Source organism: Equus asinus, chromosome 2 (assembly GCF_041296235.1).
Source record: "Equus asinus isolate D_3611 breed Donkey chromosome 2, EquAss-T2T_v2, whole genome shotgun sequence".
Taxonomy (NCBI): domain Eukaryota; kingdom Metazoa; phylum Chordata; class Mammalia; order Perissodactyla; family Equidae; genus Equus; species Equus asinus.
The window spans coordinates 124,457,740-124,479,999 of record NC_091791.1 but is presented as its reverse complement, the minus strand read 5'-3'; the positions used below and the strand labels follow the sequence as shown (position 1 = coordinate 124,479,999).

Here is a 22,260-nt window from a genome sequence, read left to right as displayed (position 1 = left end):
GCCCCTCTAGGTCACAGACCCATCAGGGCAGACTGTGGCTGCCAAGTCAAGGAACGTGCCCAGGCCTGGTCTGAGAAACTGGATAGAGTTCAGCAGACTGGATATGGGTTCACACCCCACCTTGTGACCTTGGTCATTCTCACCTTCCCTGTAAAAATGGGCCTAATAGTGCCTGCCACCTAGGGTTGATCTGAGAAGCCAATCCAATAACGTGTTCAGGTGAGAAGATGAGCACAAGATCAGAGGGTGCGTTGAGTGGAGTACTAAGCTAAGGATTACTACCCCCATTTTTCAGATTAGAAAAATGGGGCTCAGAAAGGTCATCTAACCTGCTCCGGAGCCTGCAGGGACAGTGGGGATTTGAACTCAGCTCTCCCAGGCCAAGATCTTGGCTCCTAACCTCCTCTTCCCTCTCCTCTCTGCAAAGCCCCAGCTTAGTGGCTGTTCAGCAAGTGGTGGCTCCCCATGCCCTACCTGCCACTGCCCCCGCCAGACGGAATCTCCCCCAGCTGTGGCCAGGCTGGAAGAAAGGAGTTATCTCCCCACCATAGCCCACACACACAGCCTCCCCGACCAGAGGGCCCATTTAAAAGGCTGCCAAACCTTTTCCAAACACTCCCTGCATGGACTTCCAGAATAGAACGTACATCAGAGGACAGCTAAACCTCTAACCTGAGAGAGAGAGGCCTGGGTTTTGATTCCAATTTCCATCTGCCAGGAATAAGCTGGGTAGTCTTGGTAAAATCTCTTGCCCTCTCTGAACCTTCCTGACTGTGAAATAGGTATAGGGAAAGGAAGTGACCCTCAGTTGCCTTTCCAGCGGCGAGGCTGATGTGTGTCTGCTGGTTTTTGGAAGCCATGGTAACTGGTGGCTGTATCTTACCTAGGGAAGTCTGAAGTCAGAACGTGGGTCGGAGCTGCCTGGGAGGCCGAGGGAAGCGTGAGGCCTTGGGTGGGAGGGGTGGCATGTCCAGGAATTGGCCCTGATACTTTTCCTGGGAACCAAGTGGTGGCCATGGAAGGTAACTGGGAATAGCTGCCTTGTGACTCTGCCCATGAGAACTGCCTCACAGGGAGGGAGGAGCCCCCAAAAGAAGCTGTGTGGAGTGGACTGGTGGGCGCAGCTGGGAGGGTCAGAAGCAGACAGCTGCAGGGAATGGAGCGCTGGGATCCTCCAGGGAGGCGGAATCACCAGAGAACCCACTGAGGTGCCCAGGAGAGAAGGAGCTGACCCGCGGGCATCTGCCCCCTGCTGCACCGGAACCAGCTACAACAGCGCCTGGAAGATAGGCCTTTCACCCCTTTGGAGTTACTGACCCTGCACCCCACCCAGTCTGCAGAGGCTCCAGAAGCAGCTGGCAGTGTGGGTGCGGGTAGAACCTGGCAACTGAAGAGGCTTCCAGTACAAAGCTAGGAGATGGGGAGAAGCTTTCGGTTGGACAAGAGTAAAATTCTGATGTCAGGTTGAACTGGAGCGAATTACTCCTGAAAAGGACTAGAGAAGCTCTAATACCTGCCCAGGGGCGGTGAAAAGAGAGCCATAGCAGCTGTGAAGGTAGGAGAAAGGAAAGTTGTTTCCTGCTTGCACCCTGCCAAGTTCAAAAATCTTTTTTAAAAGTTCAAAAATCTTTCTAACATCTGACATGCTCTTGGGTCGGTAGGCTCTTCTTTTTTTAAAAAAAGCACCTTTTATTGGTGGGAGGGCAGACAGAACAAGGTGACTAGGCTCGATCCCTCTCATCTTAGAAGCTGAGGACGGAGATTTTGAATGACCCTTGCCAGGCAGCCCTGCGCCTGGGCAGCTCTGCCCTCTCCTGCCAGTCTAACGACAGGAATGGCTGCAGCCGGGGCGCCTGCCCTTAGTAGTTTACTAGTTTACTAGCAACTAGTTTATTGTTGCTTGTCTTCTGTGGACTGAGAAAACAAACCATTAGGATTGTTAGGAAACCTGAGGTAGTGAGCTCCGAACTCTGGAGACGGCAGCTCTGTGAGGCAGAAAGTGGGTCTGTGTGGTTCCCTGCTGGGTCCCAGTGCCCAGCGTGAGCACAGCAATGCTCAGCAAACACACTGAATTAAGAGCTGAATAAGGACCTCAGGGAGGCCCTGGAGAGGACTCAGCTTTGTGACTGCTGGCTCCTGAGGTGCTCCATGGAGGGAACCAGACGGTTTGCTTGCCGATTCAATGACTCATTACTCAACACCTCTAAATAAACCAGACAGACTCATCTCCTCTACTTCTTACAATAGTAAAAGATTATATATTATCCCTACTGTACAGATAAGGAAACTGAGGCTCAGAGACACTGTCTCTCCACTGCCCCTCAGCTATTACCCCACAGTGTGACTCATCTCCACCATTATTGGCTGGCAAATTGAGGAAGGCAAAGGGCCAAACACCCAGGTATGGCTTGGATGAGTGAATGGATGGATGGATGGGTAGGAGGGAAGGAGGGAGAGAGGGAGGAAGGAAGGAAGGAAGGAAGGAAGAAAAGATGGGTGACCAGAAACTTCAGTAAGCAACCGGTTGCTCACCCAGAGTATCCTAGGAGGAGGGGCAGGTAAAGAGAGGGGACCAAGCCACAGCCCTTGAGGAATGCCGTCACCTGCAGGCTTTTGTGGGGGCATCAGGAACAGAGGGATCAACGGTGGTTGGTGTCCCAAGAGAGCCAGCCAGGACTCACAGGGGTAGAGACCAACTCCGGGTCAATACAAGGAAGGGTTTTCCAAGAGCCCAAGTAGCTTCAGACACAGGATGCAGGGCGAGCTGCTCTGGTGGGTGGAGAGCACCCATCGCTAGCGGTCTGTTGGCGGCTTAGGGATTCTGCAGAGGACTCAAGCCTCAGACAACGTATTGTACTAGGTGTTTTGGGTCTAGGTGTTCCCTGAGCCAAGGATGGAGGGGTCCACGCATAAGCAGATAAATGTGGATTTATTTGCTGCTTTTCTAAAATGGCCCAGGATAGGTGTCATGGGGAGACAGCCAAGAAGGCAAAGACAGACTTTTATTTTTAAAGAACAAAAGCATGTTGAACGTAGTTAGACAAGCTGCTCTGGGTTCAGCTGGGCTGACGGGAACTTGAGATTAGAAATGTATTTCCAGAGAGCCCAGCTCTCTACTGGCCTTAGTCTGATGGCCTGGCCTCCCCAGGGCCTTACAGGGCCCCTCCCCATAGCAGCCAAGCAGCCCATCTGGCTGGACCCCTGAAATGTCCAGCTGCTCGGCTTGGGTCCCCGCTGGGCCCCAACATGCTGGGGAGCCGCAGGCCTATGGCTGACGGTCACCCCGCAGCCTTCCGGGGGCCCCGCCAGAGCTCTGTGAACTTTCAGGGGCTCCCAGGGATCCCACATAACCCAGTGAGAGTAGGGGGGCAACAGGAGCACCACAAGAGGACCTACCGTGTGCGCCTGGGGCCTCTTATCTCAGTAATACTGACCAGATGCAGGATGTGAGTGTTGGAGGAAAGTGAGGATCCAAGAGGTTACGTAACTTGTCCAGGCCCAGACAGCAATTGTGGGCACACCTGGCTCTCAACCAAGGTCCCTCACGCTAGAAAGCTTTGTTCTTTGAAATAGGCTTCCTCCATCATCAGAAATGAACGTTCTCCCTACCACACTCCCCTCTCCCCGTCTTGTGAAGTACTACCTACTTCTCCTCTGCTCTCCTGAGTCTTAAAGGCCCAGCTCAATGCCCCACTTCTTCCTCCTGCTTTAGGAAACCGTTAACATGTAGAAACCAAAAACACGTAGCACAAGGGGCGGGCGGGGAGCGAACACACGTCTGGGCAGAGGCCTGGAGGTGGGAAGGAGGCCCTCAGGTTTAGGAGGCTGGCAATCTGATGCTCGGTGCTGGAAGTGGCTGCAAGCAGTGAGAAATCTGAGGGAGCTGGAGCCAATGTCTGAAGAGGGAGCCTGAGGCCAGCTGGAGGAGAGCCCTGAGTCAGGCAGAGCAAAGAGTGGGGCTTCCCAGGAGTTAACGGAACCAGGGCCGGGTTCTGAGTTCAGGGGAACAGATGCAGACAGGTAGAGCACATGTCTCTCCATGCCTTCTCACCTCCAGTCCTCAGAGAACCCTGTAATGTCAAGACCGTGCTATTATTGCCTCATGTTACAGATGAGCAACTGAGGCTCAGCCAGGTGGGTGACTTGACCAGGTCACGCAGCTCCTTTGTACGGCCTCTGCCAAGCTGATTTGGCAGTGGGAGCTCACTAGGATTTAGCAATGTTGGGGGTGGTGGGGCAGGAGGCAGATGCCAGTGGCCCAGGGTGAGGGCAGGTGGAGAAGGGAGGTGGTGGGACCCAGGGGATGATTGATGGAGGGAAGGAGGGAAATGAGCCACCCCTGACCCTGAGCCCTGGAAGAGACTCTGACCCCTTCAGGCACTGTCCATCCCTGGCCTATGGATGGCCACATAGAGCTCTTGCTGCATAGGCTCCAGCTTGTGAGCGACCAGCCAGAGACTGGGGGCTGGCACCAATGGTCCAGGTGCCATCCCTGCACATCTCCTTGCCCAGGTATCACTCCTCCCTCGCCACCTACACCTGCCAGGGGATGCCTCACAGGAACACCACCCCAGGAGGAAGTCCAGGCAGGGGGTTGTGGGAGGAGCTCAGGCACATTGGGTTCTCGTCCTGGCCAGTTCCGTGCACACAGAGTGTGACCTTAGACAAGTCACTTAACCTCCTGAGCACAGATTCCCTCCTCTGTAAAATGAGTGTGAACATATTGCCCACCTCCTAGGGGCTCTGAGGACTATATGAAATAATATATGTAGGCGACCAACAAAGGGTACCCTGACACTTAATGAGCACCTGGAAAATAGTGGCCATGGTGATTAGTACATAGTAAGTAAAAGTAAACCAAGAAAGGAAATTAAAAAGGACAGCTGGGTTTGAATCCTAGCTGTGCCGCTTATCTGGACTGGTTGCTCCCAATCTCTCAGCCTCAATTTTTCACCTGTAAAGTGGGAGGAACACTTAGACCCCGCACCCTCAGGAGGCTGACGTGGGTGCCTTGCTTTGTGGCTGTGAGTTGCTGCATGTGTGTGCTGAGGTGTGTCTCCCCTAGGTTTGAGACTTTCTCAAGAGATGGCCCCTACAGCTGCAAGGGAGCCCCACTCCCATCCCCATACCTTTCCCCAAAGGCAGGGACAGACCCCTGCAGCCTCTGGGGAAGGCCCCTCAATCTCATCTGCTGGCCTCAGCAGGTTCCGGGCCTCAGAGCTGACCCTGGGCTCTGGCTGCAATGCCCTCCAAGCCTGGGGGCTAGGTGGGCTCCTGCACCTGCAGGGGGCCTGCACGTGGGGCTCCTTGCCCTTGCTAGGCCATTAACATGCATGTTGCCACATCTCAATCTTCTGACCGTGAAAATTGATTTAATACAGACAAGGCGCCAGAGGCTCAGAGAGTCGAGGGACTCACCAGGGCCAGCTGTGAATGTAGCCGAACGGAAGCAGGGCAGTGGGTTCTAAAGGCAGCATGAAAGAGAAAGATGGCACCCTCCAAGTAAGGTTTTGTATTGGAGACTGGGAAATTGTTCCACCCTGCCCAGCACAGCCCGTGTGCACCTGGCCTAGAGCATGCTGTGGGAATATACATCTCTAAAGAGAGCAAGAGGCCACCCCCTGGCCCTGGGGTGTGGGGCCTACCTGAGGGAACTCTGTGCTGCTCTCTGGAACCATTCGCTATTTCGCTTTCCTCTCAGCCTCTCACTTGCATCCACGTTGGTAAGACTTAAATCAAGACTCTTGGACCCTGTATGCAAACTCCCTCCCTTGTTGAATCTGCAGTCCCTCTAGGGTTGGGAGTTATCTAAGGATGAGGGTGAAATTCCAGCAGCCTCATGGCAGTTCCTGCCCTGACCCAAGGCCTAGTCTCAGCTGCTGGTCTTCCCCTGGCCCTGGCATTAGCCACACACTTGTTCCTTTGATTCCTGAGTCAATTTCCATCCTCTTCTGTGTCAGAGTGAGACTTATTGCAGACACTAACACAGCACCTACTGCCGTGCTGCCCTGCACTGAGCACAGCCCACGCCCCACACTCTGCTTAGTGTTCATGACAACTCCAGGAAGCTGATCCAGAATTCTGTGCTGATCCCCTTACCCACCACCCCAGCCCTGCTTGCATGGACTGTCCCCAGCTGACCACTACAGTCTGAGGTCCCCATGCCTGGGAGAGTGGGCTCAGAGCTTGTCCAGGATGAAGGGAAAATGTTGAGGAGGTGACCAAGAAGGGAACCCCTTCTGCTTCAGTGGCTGCTGGCTGGGAAGTCAGGGGCCAGAGTCTTGCTTTTCAAAAGTCCTCAGGTCCAGGCAGACTGAGGCCAGGGTGGACATCAATTACCTGCTGGGCCTTCCTACGATCTACTGAGGAAGTTGGTGACCCTGGCCTGTGGGCAAACCCCCCTTGCTGAATAGAGCTGGTGGATCCTCAAGGAAGCTCAGAAGTCATGGGCCTTCCCAGGGGGCCAGAAGATGCGGAAACTATCCCACCATCCTCAGGAGGAACCTCTCTAAGGAGGGAGTCTCTCCAAGTGTGCCCAGGCTGGGAGACTTATGGCGGGTTTGTCATAGACTCATGGCCAATCCAGATTGGGGAACCTCAGGAAGGCTAAATTCTTAGTTTCCTCACCTGTAAAATGGGAATGATAAAAATTACTCCATTAAGGAACACAAATAGCCAACAATCTTGAAAAAGAAGAATAAAGTTGGAAAACTCACACTTCTTGACTTCAAAACTTACTACAAAACTACAGTGATTAAAATAGTGTGTTACTGTTATAAGGACAGACATATAGACATCTCTATAGAATAGAGAGCACAGAAATAATCACTCACATATATGGTCAAGTGATTTTCAAGAAAATCAAGACCATTCAATGGGGAAAGGACAGTCTTTGCAACAAATGCTGGGAAGCTAGATATCCACATGCAAAGGAATGAGTTGAACACTTACCTTACACTGTATACAAAAATTAGCTCAAGATGGATCAATGACCTAAATGTAAGAGCTAAACCTGTAAAACTCTTAGATGAAAACATAGGGGAAAAGCTTCAAGACATTGGATTTGGCAATGATTTCTTGGATATGACATTAAAAGCACACTCAACAAAAGAAAAAAATAGATAAATTGGACTTCATCAAAATGAAAAAATTTGTACATCAAAAGACAGTATCAAGAGAGTGAAACGACAATCCACAGATTGGGAGAAAATATTTGCAAATCATATATAAGATGAGGGATTAATATCTAGAATATATAAAGAACACTTACAACTCAACAACAAAAAGACAAACAACTCAATTCAAAAGTAGGCAAAGGGCTTGAGTAGACGTTTCTCTAAAGACGATATATAAAATGGCCAATAAGCACATGAAAAGGTACTCAATATCATTAGTCATGAGGGAAATCCATATCAAAACCACAATGAGGGGCTGGCCTGGTGATGCAGCGGTTATGTGCACACATTCCGCTTTGGCGGCCGGGGGTTCACCGGTTCGGATCCCGGGTGCGGACATGGCACCGCTTAGCACGCCATGCTGTGGTAGGCATCCCACGTATAAAGTAGAGGAAGATGGGCACAGATGTTAGCTCAGGGCCAGCCTTCCTCGGCAAAAAGAGGAGGATTGGCAGCAGTTAGCTCAGGGCTAATCTTCCTCAAAAAAAAAAAAACCCACAATGAGATACCACTTCATGCTTACCAGTTTGGCTATGATTTAAAAAAAAAACATATCCACAGAAAATAACAAGTGTTGGCAAAGATGTGAAGAAATCGGAAGGCTGGTGCATTATTGACGGGAATGGAAAATAGAGCAGATGCTGGGCAAAACAAGTTGGCAGTTATTTACCTAGATAAACACAGGAGTCCCATAGGACCTGGCAATTCCCCTCATAGGTATACACCCCAAAGAACTGAAAGCAGGAATGCAAACAGATATTTGTCCACCCATGTTCACAGCAGCACTATTCACAATATTCAAAAGAAGGAAACAACCCAAGTACCCATCAACAGATGAACGGATAAACAAAATGGGGTATATACGTGGAATGCAATATTGTTCAGCCGTAAAAAGTAATGAAATTCTGATACATGCTAAGACATGGATGAACCTTAAAGACATTATGCTAAATGAAACAAGCCAGATACAAAGGGACAAATACTGTATGAGTCTACTTATATGAGGTTCCTAACACAAGCAAATTCATAGAGACAGAAAGTAGAACAGAAGTAGGAGCTGAGGAGAGGGGGCTGTAGAGCTAGTGTTAAATGGGGACAGAATTTCTGTTTGGGATGATAAAAAGTTCTGGAAATAGGTAGTGGTGATGGTCGTAGAACAATGTGAATGTACATAATACTGCTGAATTGCACATTTAAAATGGTTAAAATGGTAAATTTTGTTACGTATATTTACCACAATAAAAAAGTAATCATATAAGGTTATAAGGTTAAAAACAGAAAAATAAACCTCTATCCTCTACTCATTCACAAGTGAGTCAAATGAGGTCATGGAAATGGTAAAGGTCAGATGTGTGCTCAGTACTCACGACAGCAATGCATCCAGAGTCCCCACGGTTATCCTCACCAGTGGTTCCCCACCCTGCCTGCACTTTGGAAACACTGGAGAACTTTGAAAAGTACTGATGCCCAGCCCCCCACCCCCAAATTCGGATGTAATTGGCCTGGGGTGTGGCCTGAGCATTGGGATTTTTGAGAACTGCAGTCCCACAAGATCTGGCTCCCTGTTACACTTCTCACCTTATCTTCAACGACTCTCCACCTCCATCACTCTGCCCGAGCCACGCAGGCCTCCTTGTTGCCCCTTGAACATGTCAAGCACTCTCCTGCCTCAGTCCATCACCCCTTCTTTTCCTCCCCAGCATGGTTCAGCTTCCGTTTTCCCGTTTGTGCAGCTGGGAAGCCCTGAGTTCCATTTCTGGCCACCCCATCCCCACCCTGGTTGCCAGTCCCTAGAGCTCCAGCTGGCACTTCCTATTGCCCAATAGTGGCTGGCCTGTCAACACCAGCGGAAGGGGCTGTCACTTGCCTGTCTGCTCTGTCACCCATTGCTCAGAGTGCCAGGTCTCAGCAAACCACCCCAACTTCCCACTAACCCCACAGGGCTCTTTGATCCAGGCCTGGGAAGGTAGCAGCCAGGCCTAACTCAGCAGCCCCGAAGTCCATCTAGGTGGCATCCCCAGGCCCACATCTCCTCTATAAGCCTCAGTTTTCTCTCTGTAAAATGTTAATAAGAATACCAACCGCACAGGGCTATTGTTGGAATTAAATGCAGCTGGTCACTTGAGGCCATGGGAATGACTCTCTAATGGTGGAATTTAATATGCAATGGCGAACAGAGCTGGGGAGGCATTCTGGGAATGGGAGGGTTCACAATGAGGCTCGCCCTGTAGGTGCATTTCCAATGATAAGTCTGAGTCCCTCAGGACCTGTTTCTGGTCTGCTAATTCCCTATGGTTAGTAGCAGAAGATGGTCCCCTTAGAACTGCCTTGAGTCTCCCAATCTTCAAAGCCTTTATCTTAAGTGAGCATCACTCTGACATCCTACAGATGAGGAAACTGAGGTTCAGAGAGGGGAAATGATTCTCCGAGGCACCCCCAGCAAGTGAGGGTGGGGGCCAGGGGAGGCTTCAAAGAAGCCTGTTCCCTTCTGAGCCTGGAGGACAGGGAGTGACTGCGTCTGCGAGGGAGGGACCTTCTAGACCTCCTCCAGTGGGGAACCCCGGCGTGGGCAGCCCCAGGGCCCAGGGCACCACTCTCTCTTGCTGGCAGCTGAGGTGGTTTCAGTTTCCTCACCAAGTTCCCTCCATTGTGTGGTTTGCAGCGTCAGCCAGGCTCTGGGTGAGGAGGACCAGCATCCTGCCCACAGCCTGCAGCCTCCAGGCCCCTTTGCGTGGGAGGAAACATCCACCACTGGAGAGGATGCAAAGAGGCAGAAGAAAGTATCTCTGCCACCACCTAAGGCTGGTCAGGACCTTTCACAATCCAGCTTGGGCCTTCCCTTCCTGCCAGTCACCCTGCACAGTCCTCTGGGCCAGCAAGCTGTCTCCCAAACCTGCTGTGCCCACTCCTCCTTCCACACATTTGAACATGCCATTTCTTCCACCTGGAGTGCCATTTGCCCTCCTGCCATCTCCCAAATCCTCACCCACCCTTCAAAGCCCAAGCAAGGCCCTCCCTCTCCAGTGTAGGGGCTACCCCAGCTGTGTAGGTGCCAGGAGCAGCCAGGAAAAGTACTCGCGTTCCTGGGAATTGGAGTGCCAAGAGTGTCATTGAGAAGCTGATCTTGTTTTCCACCAGGAATAAAATCGAAGGTGTGGGTTATGTTCTTGATCCAGGACACTGCAACCAGAAAATCCTACAGGTGACCATATGCAGGCACCACAAAAGCAGAGGCAGCATAACCACAAACCTCTGCAATCTGCTAACACCGTCAGACAGCGGGCTACATCCTATGGAAAGGGCACGGAGGAACCAAGCACTCGGGTCCCGGGGGGCCCACATACCACAAAGTGTGCACAGAGCATGCGGAAGGGGCAATGCTATTGAACCACAAATCTCACCTGAAAACACCATCTCGGCCTTGAAAACAGGAATTGCTTAGTTTTGCTTTTAAATATTTTCCTATTAATGACGTACACAATCTGTGTTCACTTGCAGAAAATTAGGAGGGAAATGGAGAGAAAAATCACCTTACTTCCAAAACATAGAAACTATTGTTAATGTCTAGAGGGCCACTCTTTCATCCTACAGAAATTATAATTGAACCAAGAACAAACCAGCCAACGCCCTTGAATTCAGGGGCAGAGCATGATGGCATCCCACAGACCTGGATGGCAGTCCCTGCTCTGCCCTGGACATGTGACCATGGACCAGGCCCTTGACTTGCCTGTGCCTCTGTACCGGAGATGGGAGGACAGTGACAAGTCGTTCCTTGCAGGGTGGGTTTGGGGACACGTGTGGAGTGACTGTCATCATGCCTGGTACATAACGGACACTCCACAAACAGGCACTGTAGCTGCTTCTCTGCGGATGATTTCAGTAGCTAGTACTCAGAGAAAAAAATCTCATGGAGCTTAAATGTCTTCTTTTTCATTTTTAATTGTGTAATTTAATTTTTTCAATAAGTAATACATTTACACAGTTCAAAATGAAGCAGGATAAAAAAGTACAGAGTGAAGGAACTCACTGCCACCCAGTCCTGTCCCCTATCCATCTCTCTTCTCTCACTCCCCCAAGGTCATCACTCTAATTTGTTCTCTGTGTGTCATTCCAGAGATTGTTGGGTTCACACAGCCTATGCCCATGCAAATGCTTATACCCCTACCTTTTACAACACGTCACGTACCAGACACACCATGTGGCTCTGTGCTTTTTATGCATAATGCCATGTCTTGAAGAGCTTTCCCAACCAGATCAGGGAGGCTGTCCTCTTTCCTTCTGACAGCCACGGCCAGGGAGGTACTGGAAAGGCAGCTGGTGTTGGCAAACACGGGACAGCCAGGGCCTCCCTCTCCTACCTCCTGTGCTGTCTGCAAGCCCCTGTTCCTCAGGAGGACCTGCTCTTCAGCCATAGGCCTCCTGAGCCTTCAAGGCCAGAGGGCCTGCCCTGCTGCACACCCTCCCATAAATTCTGAGTAGCCACCAGCAGAGTCCCTCCAGTCCCGCCCTCCCAGCCCCTTCCAGGCCACTCCGGTCCCTCCTTGCTGTGTAAAAAGGCTCCTGTCCAGCCACAGGACGGTGAGGGGTCCCAAAGTGGCCACTAGTGCCAAATGCTAGAGAACTGGCCTCACTCTGTCACTCAGGAATGCCTCCTTTTCTGGGAATCTACCCTAGGAAATAATTCTCAAATGAAAAACCTTGATACACAAGACTCTACCATTCCATCACTGTCCAGATGGCAAATAATTAACAGTAACCTAAATGTCCAACAATAGGGGTTTGGATAAATGCATCATAGCATGTCTGCCAAATCCACAGGCTAGAGGACCATGCAGTCATTAACAAAGGTGTTTTGAAGATCAGGAAATCACACCCATACCCACACATGTTCAAAATGAAGTTATGTTGAAAAGCGGGGGAGTCATACAACAATGTGAATAGACTTAACCGTGCTGAACTGTACACTTAAAGTGGTTAGGGTTATAAATTTCATGTTAGGGATATTTTACCACAATTAAAAATGCAAAGGGAAAAAGGTGGAGGAGAATACAAAATCATGTACACAATCTGCTTGCACCTATGTAAAGTAATCTTAGGGGAACATAGCAAAATATTACTAGTTGTCTCTGTGTGATAAGACTAAGAGTGCTTTTTTCCTATTTTTCTCTATTTTCCCACTTTTAGGATCTTACATTCATTGATTTTGTTTCTTTAGAAGCTATATACATAGCTTTAAGTGCCCAGAACAGAACAGGTGCCCAGTGAACGTCAACCTTTCCTGATTTTCCATGAGGCCCCAGGGCCGTGGTTGGCAGCTCTTGGGGTGGAGGACAGGCAGCTTTAGGACAGCCAAAGAGGAGCCCTTTGGTCCCCTCCTCCGCAGCCTCCTAAATGGGGAACCTCAGAGTCTCAGAACCGGGAAGGGGAAGAGGCAGCAGCAGCCGAGCGGATACACGGGGGAGCGCAACCCCAGCCTCAGCCCCATGGGCCTCCCTGGTGAGTCATCCCCCCCACACTCCCCCTGGGGGGAGTGGTACCTTCCTCTGTCCTCTGTCTGTTGGGGAGCTTAGCTCCTCCCAGCTTGGCAAAGAGGTTTCCAGATGAAGCTGGAGCCCAGCCTCAAAAGGGAGAGATATGACCGTAAGTCAGAGGGAAAGTTCAGGCCTGTTGTCTTTGTCACCCTTGGTGGTTCCTGCCTCACTGTAGGATATATGGCCCAGCCTCCTCGGGATCTTCCTTTTCCTGTTAATGACCCCAAAAGGGATAGGATGTGAACCTCAAAAAAACCTGGTCCAGAACTAGATTTTCCCTCTTAAAACAATATCCAGTGACTTCTTTGCAAAGGTCATTGGATATGTAGGTCTGGGAAGGGGTGAGAGCGTGGGAGGGCAGGGGCAGCTCAGAGCATGGCTCCTCTCAGTGCACCCCATGCCTGGCCCAGTTATTAGGGAACCTCAGTCTCCAGCACTGGACAGTGATGTCTTTGAGGGCAAGACAGTCTCATTCATTTGATTGGATGTGGGAGTGAGGCTCAGGGGTCCAGCTTAGACCACCTAGTAGAGAAGGCTGCTCCGTAAATATTTGTAGAATGTAGCCAAAGTGAAATGAAGGAGAAAATGTGTTCAGGAAGGGAGTGGGACCAGGGAGGCCTTCACTGTTCATCCATTTCTTCTACAGACATTGACTGAACACACACTCCGCTTGCCAGCCTTGTGCTGGGGATGCAGACAGATGTTTCTTGCAATACAGTTTGGCTGCCTGCTGGGAGCAGAGCCGCTGGCAAAGAGAGCTGTGTGTATGGGGGGTGGGGGAGGACCCTGCCTTCTCTGGGCTTCTGTGCCCCTCTGCCTGCGTGCTGAGACAGGTTATCTGAGATCTAGGCCCTCTGAGCTCGGGTACGTGGTATTCTCAGCCTCAGCCTTGTTTCACTGACAGGCCCTGCTCTGAGGCTCAGCCACAAACTTCCTGCAAACTTGTGATGCTCTTTATCACTGTGTGTGTCTAACAGAAATCAAATTGTCCCTTCCTTCTCCCCATGGCTAGCCCACCCCCGCCTCACTCCTACAGCAGCCTGCATCTGAATATTCTGCCGCAGATAAAAGCAGGCTATAAATAAATACTGTATGGCCACACTGACAAAATTGCAAATACAGGCCTACTGAGGGACAGGAGTGGTCTACTCCCACACTGAGTGTTCCTACCACTTCTGAGCCAATAGGTCTGCTTTTTATAATTTTTCTGTCTCCTCCCTTGCTATCAGGCTACCAGCTACCTGTGAAACAGTCTCTGACTGTTCAGGTCCACCAATATTTATCAATCACTAGCTGTATATGGGGTTCCATGTGGACCCCCCCCTCCCACCCCACCACTAACTGCTGCATCTATAGGTTAAAAGACCACCTGACCAAGCTCGTTAAAATTGTGGGTAAAGTCAGAGTTCATAGGCTCTAACTAAAATCTATGGGCCATCTCATATGAATCAAGTATATGAGCTTTAAGGCAAGCTCTTAGCTTCTCAGAAACCACTTTGTTCCCTACTTACTGTAAGCTAGTGCCAGAAACGAGGCTGGCTTTCAACTGTGTTCTGGATTTGAGGTTGCCAGATAACTGCAGTGCCGTGGTATTAGACATGATCCTTCTAGTTCAGGGCCTTCCTTCCACTATTAAAGACTAGTCATTTTCAAACAGTGTGCTGCCAAGCTGCAGAGTTCAATGGCATTGTCTTGGGCTGGGGTAGGGGGCAGACAGTGGGAGGAGCAGGTTGGGCTCTGTCTCTAACACCCCCACAGCAGTTAGATCAGTATGTCTGTAAATTGAGCTTCAAAATACTTCTATCAACCTTGTCTGATCTTACTTCCCTGGGAGGTAGGAAGAACAGAATTTTTCCCTCTGCTTCACTGATGTGGCTCAAAGATCCAGTAATCTGCCATGTCGACTGAGGGATGATGAAGCGCCCTGGGTGAGAGCCTGGGCACTGGAGTCAACCTCTTGGGTTTAAGCTCAGCTGTGTGACCTTGGGCAAGTTACTTAAGCTCTCTGTGCCTCAACTTCCTCCTCTGAGTAACAGGGATAACAATAGCATCTACTTCATTAGTTGAAATGAGTGACTAGATACACAGTCCTGAGAATAGCACCTGGCACATCTTTAGTGCTCAGTAATGTTAGTTTTCCTCACGGGCTGGGCTGAGCTGAGCATCAGGGAGAGGCGTTAGAATTCAGAGCCCTGGGAGCAATGATGCTGACAGTGACCTTCTGGGGCATCTGCCCAGGCTCAGTGTGAGAGGCTCCCACTGGCCACTTCTCTCCCCCTCCCTGCTCTGGCCTTCCCCAGGGAAGCTGTGCCCTCAGTCCAGAGCTAAGGAGCCAGCAGGGGAGGAGAGGAGGCATCTGGAGGCCATGAAGCCCACAGTGGCTCAGAGGTGGGGTAAGCCTGGGTGGGATGCCACTCAGGAAGCTACCACAGGTGGGCTGCTTTCTTGCTGCCGCTGCCACCACACCCTGCTCCCTCATATACCATCACCCACTGCCCAGATCCTGTCCTGGAGCTGCTCCTTGCCATATCTCTGCCCTATGGTGGGTGAGCCCAGGGGCTCTGGGCTGGGAGAGATGTCCAGGAGGTAAGACTGTCAGGGTCTCCTGGCCTGCCCTGGGCTACAGAGCACCCTGGATTTCCAGGCCCTACCTCAACTTTGCACTCCAAGTCAGAGATGTGACGTGGTGAGTCACCACCCCCCCGCCTCCCCTCACTGCACCCCCCTGCCCCCAGCCTGGTGCTTGGGATGGGCCAAGCCAGGTCTGCCTCGACTGGCTTTCTGGGCTGGTTCCACTCCCTCTCTGTAGAGATGGGGAAATGGGGGCCCAGAGAGGCACAGGGTGCCCTCCCCAGGTGGCCCTCTGCCCACTGGGTGGTCAGTGCAGGTGGGAAGCAGGCCATTCACACACTGGCCACTGGCCCCAAGCAGAGCATGGCCCAGAAGGGAAGGAAGACCTGGCTGGTTAGCTCTCAACTTCCTGGCCCCAGGCCCCAGGAAAGGGCCGGAGGAGGGCAGGCTATTAGCTGAGGCAGAGCTGGCTGAGCAGAGGGCCAGGGAGTCCTCTGCAGGGCTAGAGGGGGGAACTCTGGGACAGCCACATTCCTCAGCTCTAACCAGAGAGTCTCCACGTTTCCCCCGAGCCACTGGGGACAGCCAGTGCTTAAGGAGCAGAGTGGAAGATTGAAGGACAGCTGGAAAAACACGAGGGGATCTGGGGCTTGCAGGCTGCGTGGCCTGGGCCAAGCCATCTCACCTCTGCAATCAGGCTGGGGGCCATAATTTCATGGGGAAAGGACTGGATTTATGCCTGTTCTGAATTTAAGAAAGCAAGCAAGGAATCACCCAACCCTGCTGCCTCCTCCAAGGACCCCTCAGGTCTGCAAGGAAGAGGGTTTGGGTGAAGGGAAGAGAATTACCATTTGGCATGCCAGCAAGGCTCTAGGGACCTTATGACATTAGATTACCTTGTTTAATCCTTCCATTCAGTTGATATGTTTATTAATATTTATCTCCACTATATAGACAGGGAAAATGAGGCTCAGAGAGGTAAAATGATTTGTCCAGACTCTAAATAACAGAGCCAAGATCCAAGTTCAAGTTTGTCTGGTCCCTAAACCCACGACCCCCACCATCCCTCGCCTCACTTGGCCTCCTCAAGCTCCCACCCATATATTAGATTCCCCTAAAAAGATCCTGTTGTGGAGAGAGGGTCACCCAGCCCTGGGTAGCACAGAGGAGATCGCTCGCCCACTGTAGTGAAGTTTGCCGAGAAATCAGTACCCCAGGGTAAGGAGCCCCTTTGTCTTCCAGCTGAGAAGGGACAGTAGCCCAAGTCACCTTCAAGACAAAATCTTCTAAGACAAGAAATCAACCACTATTCTTATGAGAAAACCCCCCTTTTGGAGCCGCATCCCTATGAACTGCCACGGGAAATTTCAGCCAAGCTGCTCCCCTCCCCAGGGACCCATTTCACTTGTTCAACACCCCAGCCATCTTCACTTACCCAAAAGGCATCTTTGAACTGAAGCTGGGGCATCATCCTCAGGCATCTGCCACGGCAAAGCTCACTCTCCTGCCACAGGCAGGGCTGCACAGGGCCAGGAGCCAGGCACTCTGTCTCAGTCACGGCAGAGCTGGCCCAGGCACCCCCTCCCTGGCTGGCACTGTCTCCAGTGCCTCAGAAGGCAGCCACAAGCCAGAGACGAGCTGCCAAGGGAGGAAAAGAATTCAGCCTGTTTTGTTTGGGGCTAGAATCAGCAGCAAAATGAGGAAGGAGGGGTGCCCAGTGATGGGAGGGCGGGTCCCAGTGTCTGGCCCGGCCCCTGTCCAGCCCCAAAGTGATGGAAGACACAGCCCAGGCTGCAGAACTGAGAGCAGAGATGCCAGCCCCAGACGAAAGGCAGTGGCCAGCAGGAGAGGCAGGCTGGTCCACAGGCCAGGCAGGCAGGCAGGCAGGCAGCCTGAGGCCTGCACAGGAAGGTTTGTGCAACCTCCTCCGGGGAAGGCACCAGGGCCCTCACCCACAGGAAGTAAGGCTGCTGTGCTTTCCTGCACAGCCCCGCCTGCCACCTGCCACCCCGCTACTTGCCTCCACTCGCCCCCTTCCGATGCCCTAGCTGGGCCATTCTCAGAGACCATAAACTTAGGGAACCTGAGACCCACTGAAGGTGTGGGCAAGGCGGGGGGCAGGAACACAGGTGGTGTTGCCCACCACCCAGCGCCACTCCAGACCAGGCCCAGAGATGCTAGACTCTCCACCCCTCACCCACAAACCATTCAGGAGGGGCTCACCCAGGCCCGAGGACATGGCTATCATTCATCAAACCCTAGCTGCTCCGTGCCCTAATCCGTGCCCTCCACTCAAGGAGCTCATGGTCTGGGGGCAGGTGCAGCTGTGTGCTGGGGGCTGTGGGAGCACAGAGATGGGATGAGCGGGTAACTTATTAGGCCTTCTGGGCACTGCTCCCAAGTCTCCAGATAAGACATTCTCTGGGGCAGGAAGCCACACTGAAGTTGAAGTCTTCAGGCTGGAAGAATGCGGTTGGACCAAGAGAGACAGGATTATAAAGGCATTGAAAACCCTGCTGAGGTCCCCAGTTTTTGTTTTGTCTGGGCCTACCCTTCAGTGGTTGAGGGACTTTAATCGCCCCTCCAACTCTCTGAGCCTCAGTTTCCCCATCTGCCACCCCCCCAGTCTTTGTAAAGGAGAGAGTGTTGAGAACATTACTGGAATTTCTGTTTGGTTGGGCAGGTGCTGGGGGCACTGTCTGGTACCACCTTGGGAAAAGTCCTGGGCTGGAGCCCCAGACACAGCCCTGAAGAGCCAGGGCCTGCCCACTCAGCAGAAGGTGCCGGCAGAGGGGGACTTAGCCCCAGGCGGGTTGGCAAGAAGGGATGAGTCAGGCTTGTCCAAATCACCACCCTCACCAATGCTGCCCCTACCATTGACGGAGAGTGGTAAGACAGATGAGAGCTGCTGCAGAAGAGAGCTAAGCTCCCAAGTGCCAGTTATGTGTGCTCAGGATTAGAGATGGGGCACACCCAAGCTTCTGAAATAGCTTCCCAAGAAAGAACAATCAGGGAGAACTGCAGACTAGTGGGGCTGCCCCTGGTAGCCCCCTACTTCCAGAATCCCCAGGTTAGAGTTAATAAACATCTTCAGCATTGAAGCCAACCCAGTCAGGTTTCTGTTACTTGCAGCTGAAGACAGCTAATGGTGTAAATACATCTTGAACCCCGAAGGCTAGGTACTGAGGCTGTACCTCATCCCAAGGGCATCACCACCTCTGATAGCAGTGACCCAGCCTCCCTTGCCTCAGTTTTGTAGTCTATCAAATGAGATGATGCCTCTAGTTCTGGAGGCAGATGAGAAACCCTCTGTTAATAGAAGGCTCTTACTCTCTTTTAAATCAGCCCTTGTGGTCTAGTGGTCAAGATTCGTTGCTCTCACTGCCGTGGCTCAGGTCATTTCCCGATCAGGGAACAATACCACCCATTGGATGGTTGTCACACTGTAGTGGCTGCATGTTGCTGCGATGCTGAAAGCTATGCCACTGGTATTTCTAATACCAGCAGGGTCATCCATGGTGGACAGGTTTCAGTGGAGCTTCCAGACACAGACAGACTAGGAAGAAGAAACTGGCCACTCACTTCTGAAAAAATTGGTTTTCACTATGAATAGCAGCAGAACATTGCCAGAAGGTGAGACGATGGCGCAAAAAGAAAGGAGAGGGTTCCACTCTGCTGTACACAGAGTTGATAGGAGTTGAAATTGACTCGATGGCACTAACAACAATAAACTCTCTTATTGGCGGAAAACGTCATGGCCAGGCTCCCTCCCCTGACTCTCCAGGGGTTCCTCTCATCACCCCCTACGTATTTCTGCTTCAAACAGGACTTTTCCCTCTCCCCCAAAGTACCCTTCCAACCCCTACCTCCACTCATTTGTCCCTTTGTCCCCCAGCTTCCCTCCTGGCATGCCTTCCTTGATCTTCCCAACCTGGGTAAATCCTCCCATCCCTCAAGGCCCCCACACATGAGGCCTTCCTTTCCCAACTGCTCTGGTCCAGCCAGGGCAGCTCCGGACAGATGGCATGCTGGTTGCGGGTTGAAGCAATTGTGGAAGGGGTAATAGGAGGTATCTAAGGAGAATCTCAAGTTCTCCACCACAGAGAGATATGCCTCCCCCTCTCCGCACCACCCCACCTTTTGCAGCTCCCAAGGCTGGGCTGCCAGAACCGTCAATCAGCTTGGGAGCACTTGCCGAGTATTGGGGGTACCATTAAGCTTTTTACATGGATCACCTCATTTAGTCCTCACTCCATCCTGTGGGGTACACACTACCATCATCCCTGCTTCACAGAGAAGCAAACCAGTGATTAAAGAGTTTATGCAACTCACCTAAGGCCTCATGGCCAGTAAATGGAGGGCTGGGCTTTGGACCCAGGTCTGTCTGATGCCAAAGTCCATGCATGCTCTTAACCTCCATAGCTATCTTTTACCAATAGCCCTCTCTTAACAGTGGGTTTCATCCTTCCTTCCTCTGGTTCTGCTTCCAGAACCTCTCACCCTGATCCATAGCTGGAAAAACCTAGTCCAGGGAGGCTGTTGGGGCTAGTGGTGCTTTTGGGTGACAGTCCAGCCCTGACACATGGTCTTCCAAGTTCAATGTGTTATTTCCACCCATTGAGGATGCCTTGGCTGCAAGGAACATAAAACTGGAGGGTCTGACATGGAGGAAGCGTGTTATCACCCACACAAGGGGTCTGGATGCAGTGTGGCCTCCAGTGGGGTACACTGGCTCCCCAGCTCAGTTTCTCTGTGATTCTCCGTCATTTACTATCTTCTTCCTTGGGCTGCAGCAGCTCTGGGCTACAACTCCAGACACAGCTACATCAAGAGGCAAAAAAGGGATACCTCTCCTGGTGTATCATTTTCTCCAAAATCCTCCCCGCCCCAGCCTCCCAGGGGACCTCCCCCAGTGTCTCATTGGCCAGAAGTGAGTCACATGCTCACACTTAACCATTATTGGCCTCAGGAAGGAGATCCCTTGATTGGGGTGTTATGGATGCCGGGAGCCAACCCCTGTGACCACCACAGCCTTCTCTCAACCAGGTCCACAAACATTGCTAGGCACAATCTCCTGCTGGGACTGGGGCTCAGAGAGGATGCAGACGTAGTCTGCCCTGAGAGGTCCACAGACAGGTTCTAGAAAGAGCTCTTCAGATGGAAAGTGGCTCAGAGGGGATGAAACCAGAAGAAGATGTTGTAATAACTCAGAGAGGGATGAGGCCTGGATGGGGCAAATGGGTGAGGTGGGGTGGGGGTGTTGGTGGGACATCAGGGAGATGGCAGAGCAGGACGGAAACATCTGAGTGTCCCTCAGAAAAGGGAACTGCTCTTGGGTGTCTCTCCATCACCAGTCCCCAGGGAAGGGAATCCAGTCCTGAAAATCATAGCTTTTTAATGACTGTTCCAGCTGCTTCAAAACACGATTTGCCTTGAGGTCTGGGCAGCTGTGCCTCAGGCCAGGCTGTGACTCCTTTTGTAAGAAGGAGTCACCCTGCGCAGGCAAAGCCCCAAAGTGTTTTGCGTGGGATTTGAACATACCTGTTTGAAGAATTCAAAAAGTAGTAAGTCCAAGGACTGAGAATAAAATGTGAAATCAGTTGTTACAACATCAATCACCATAGCCAGCCACCTGTCAGGGCTCAGCTCCTGAAGTCACGTCATCCATCCTTTTGAGCCAAATAAACAAAAGAAAACAATAATGCTAGCCACCCCTAAGAGAGTATTAATACCTGCAGGGCCTCACGTACTTTACATGCTTGATCTCATCACTTGCTCTCTACCAGGACCAGCTGTATAATTTACGGGGTCAATCGAAATATAATGACGTACACTTGAAATTTATGTAATATTATAAACCAATGTTACTGCAATAAAAAAAAAGAAAATGTGGATCCTCTTTCTAAAAAAGCAAGGAAACAATTGCCATTAAAGATATTAAAATAGAAAGCTTTCCCCTTTGCCGTGTTCTCTCAACCTGTCGTGGTGTTTTATCTGCTGTTTAATGTTACCACTCCTTTGGCCAGGGAATACTTGTGGAACAAGCTCTCTCCACCTCTTGACTTGCTTCTGCACAAAACCCACCAGCTTCTGGGTTTGTCCTCCTGCCAGCCACCAGACTGCATTCTCCAGCTGGTGACAGCAAAGTTGAGCCAGGCATCTCCCTTTCCCATGGTGGGTGGCAGTCCCCAGGAGTATCGCAAACTCATGCCAGGATGCACTAGGTACCTAGGTGAGGAGTGGGCAAGAGACTCACCCCCTTGAGTCACCTGCTGAATGTAGCATGGCACTGTCAGCTCAGGGTAGGGACAGCCACCACCATGCTCCATCCTGAGATGCCACCAGGCTACCCTGAGCCTCCCCACACCTGCAGCTAGGTCTCTGCTGGGGGCAGGGGATGGCACTGATTCTAGGTAGGAGTGGGAAGGTGGTAGGAGGCAGGACCACATGTGAGTCAAGGCTCCAAGCCCTTGATGCATGCTTCTCTGTCCCGTCACACTTCACTTACAAAACACAAATTTAAAGATAACTTCATGGAGAATTTCAAGATGGCAGCCACAGAGCATTAAGCCCCAAGTGCAGGCCATTTCTGAGCAACAGGGCCCTGTGCAATTGCACTGGTTGCACATCCCTGAAGCCAACACTGTTCACTACTGTCTGTTCTCCACATAGCAGAGGGACATTTTCAGACCCAAATTTGATCATGTACCTTCCTGTTGTCACCTTGCTATGATTTCCCATTGTTCTCAAGCCAATGGTCATTGTCCTTACATAGCCTGTAGACCCTGCATGATCTGTCCCCAGCCTACCCTTCAACCTCATCTCATACAGGAGGAATCTCAAGCAATAGCTTGGAGTCTTCTAGCGAGGGGAAGGAGTTGTAGAGAAGGAGCATCTCAAAGCTCCTTGGTGACATCAGGAAGCCAGAAGGCCCTTACCATGAATTTCATTTGGAAACAGCAATGCCACTATCCAAGGGGCAT

General features: G+C 51.4%; 1 protein-coding gene across 3 annotated transcripts in view; it reads right to left on the bottom strand.

Annotated features, from left to right (window-relative positions):
- The window catches only part of PSTPIP1 (proline-serine-threonine phosphatase interacting protein 1), a 41,383-nt gene extending 24,132 nt beyond the window's left edge, over nucleotides 1-17,251 (bottom strand). Inside the window, exon 1 of one of the 3 annotated variants that reach the window (XM_014841428.3) lies at nucleotides 16,713-17,251. In XM_014841428.3, coding sequence (XP_014696914.2) covers nucleotides 16,713-16,748 — 36 coding nt within the window. In that variant the 5' untranslated portion in view covers nucleotides 16,749-17,251. The remainder of the gene's footprint in view (nucleotides 1-16,712) is intronic. The other 2 variants (XM_044764228.2, XM_044764226.2) reach the window with 2 other exon arrangements.
- Nucleotides 17,252-22,260: the final 5,009 nt, after the last annotated feature.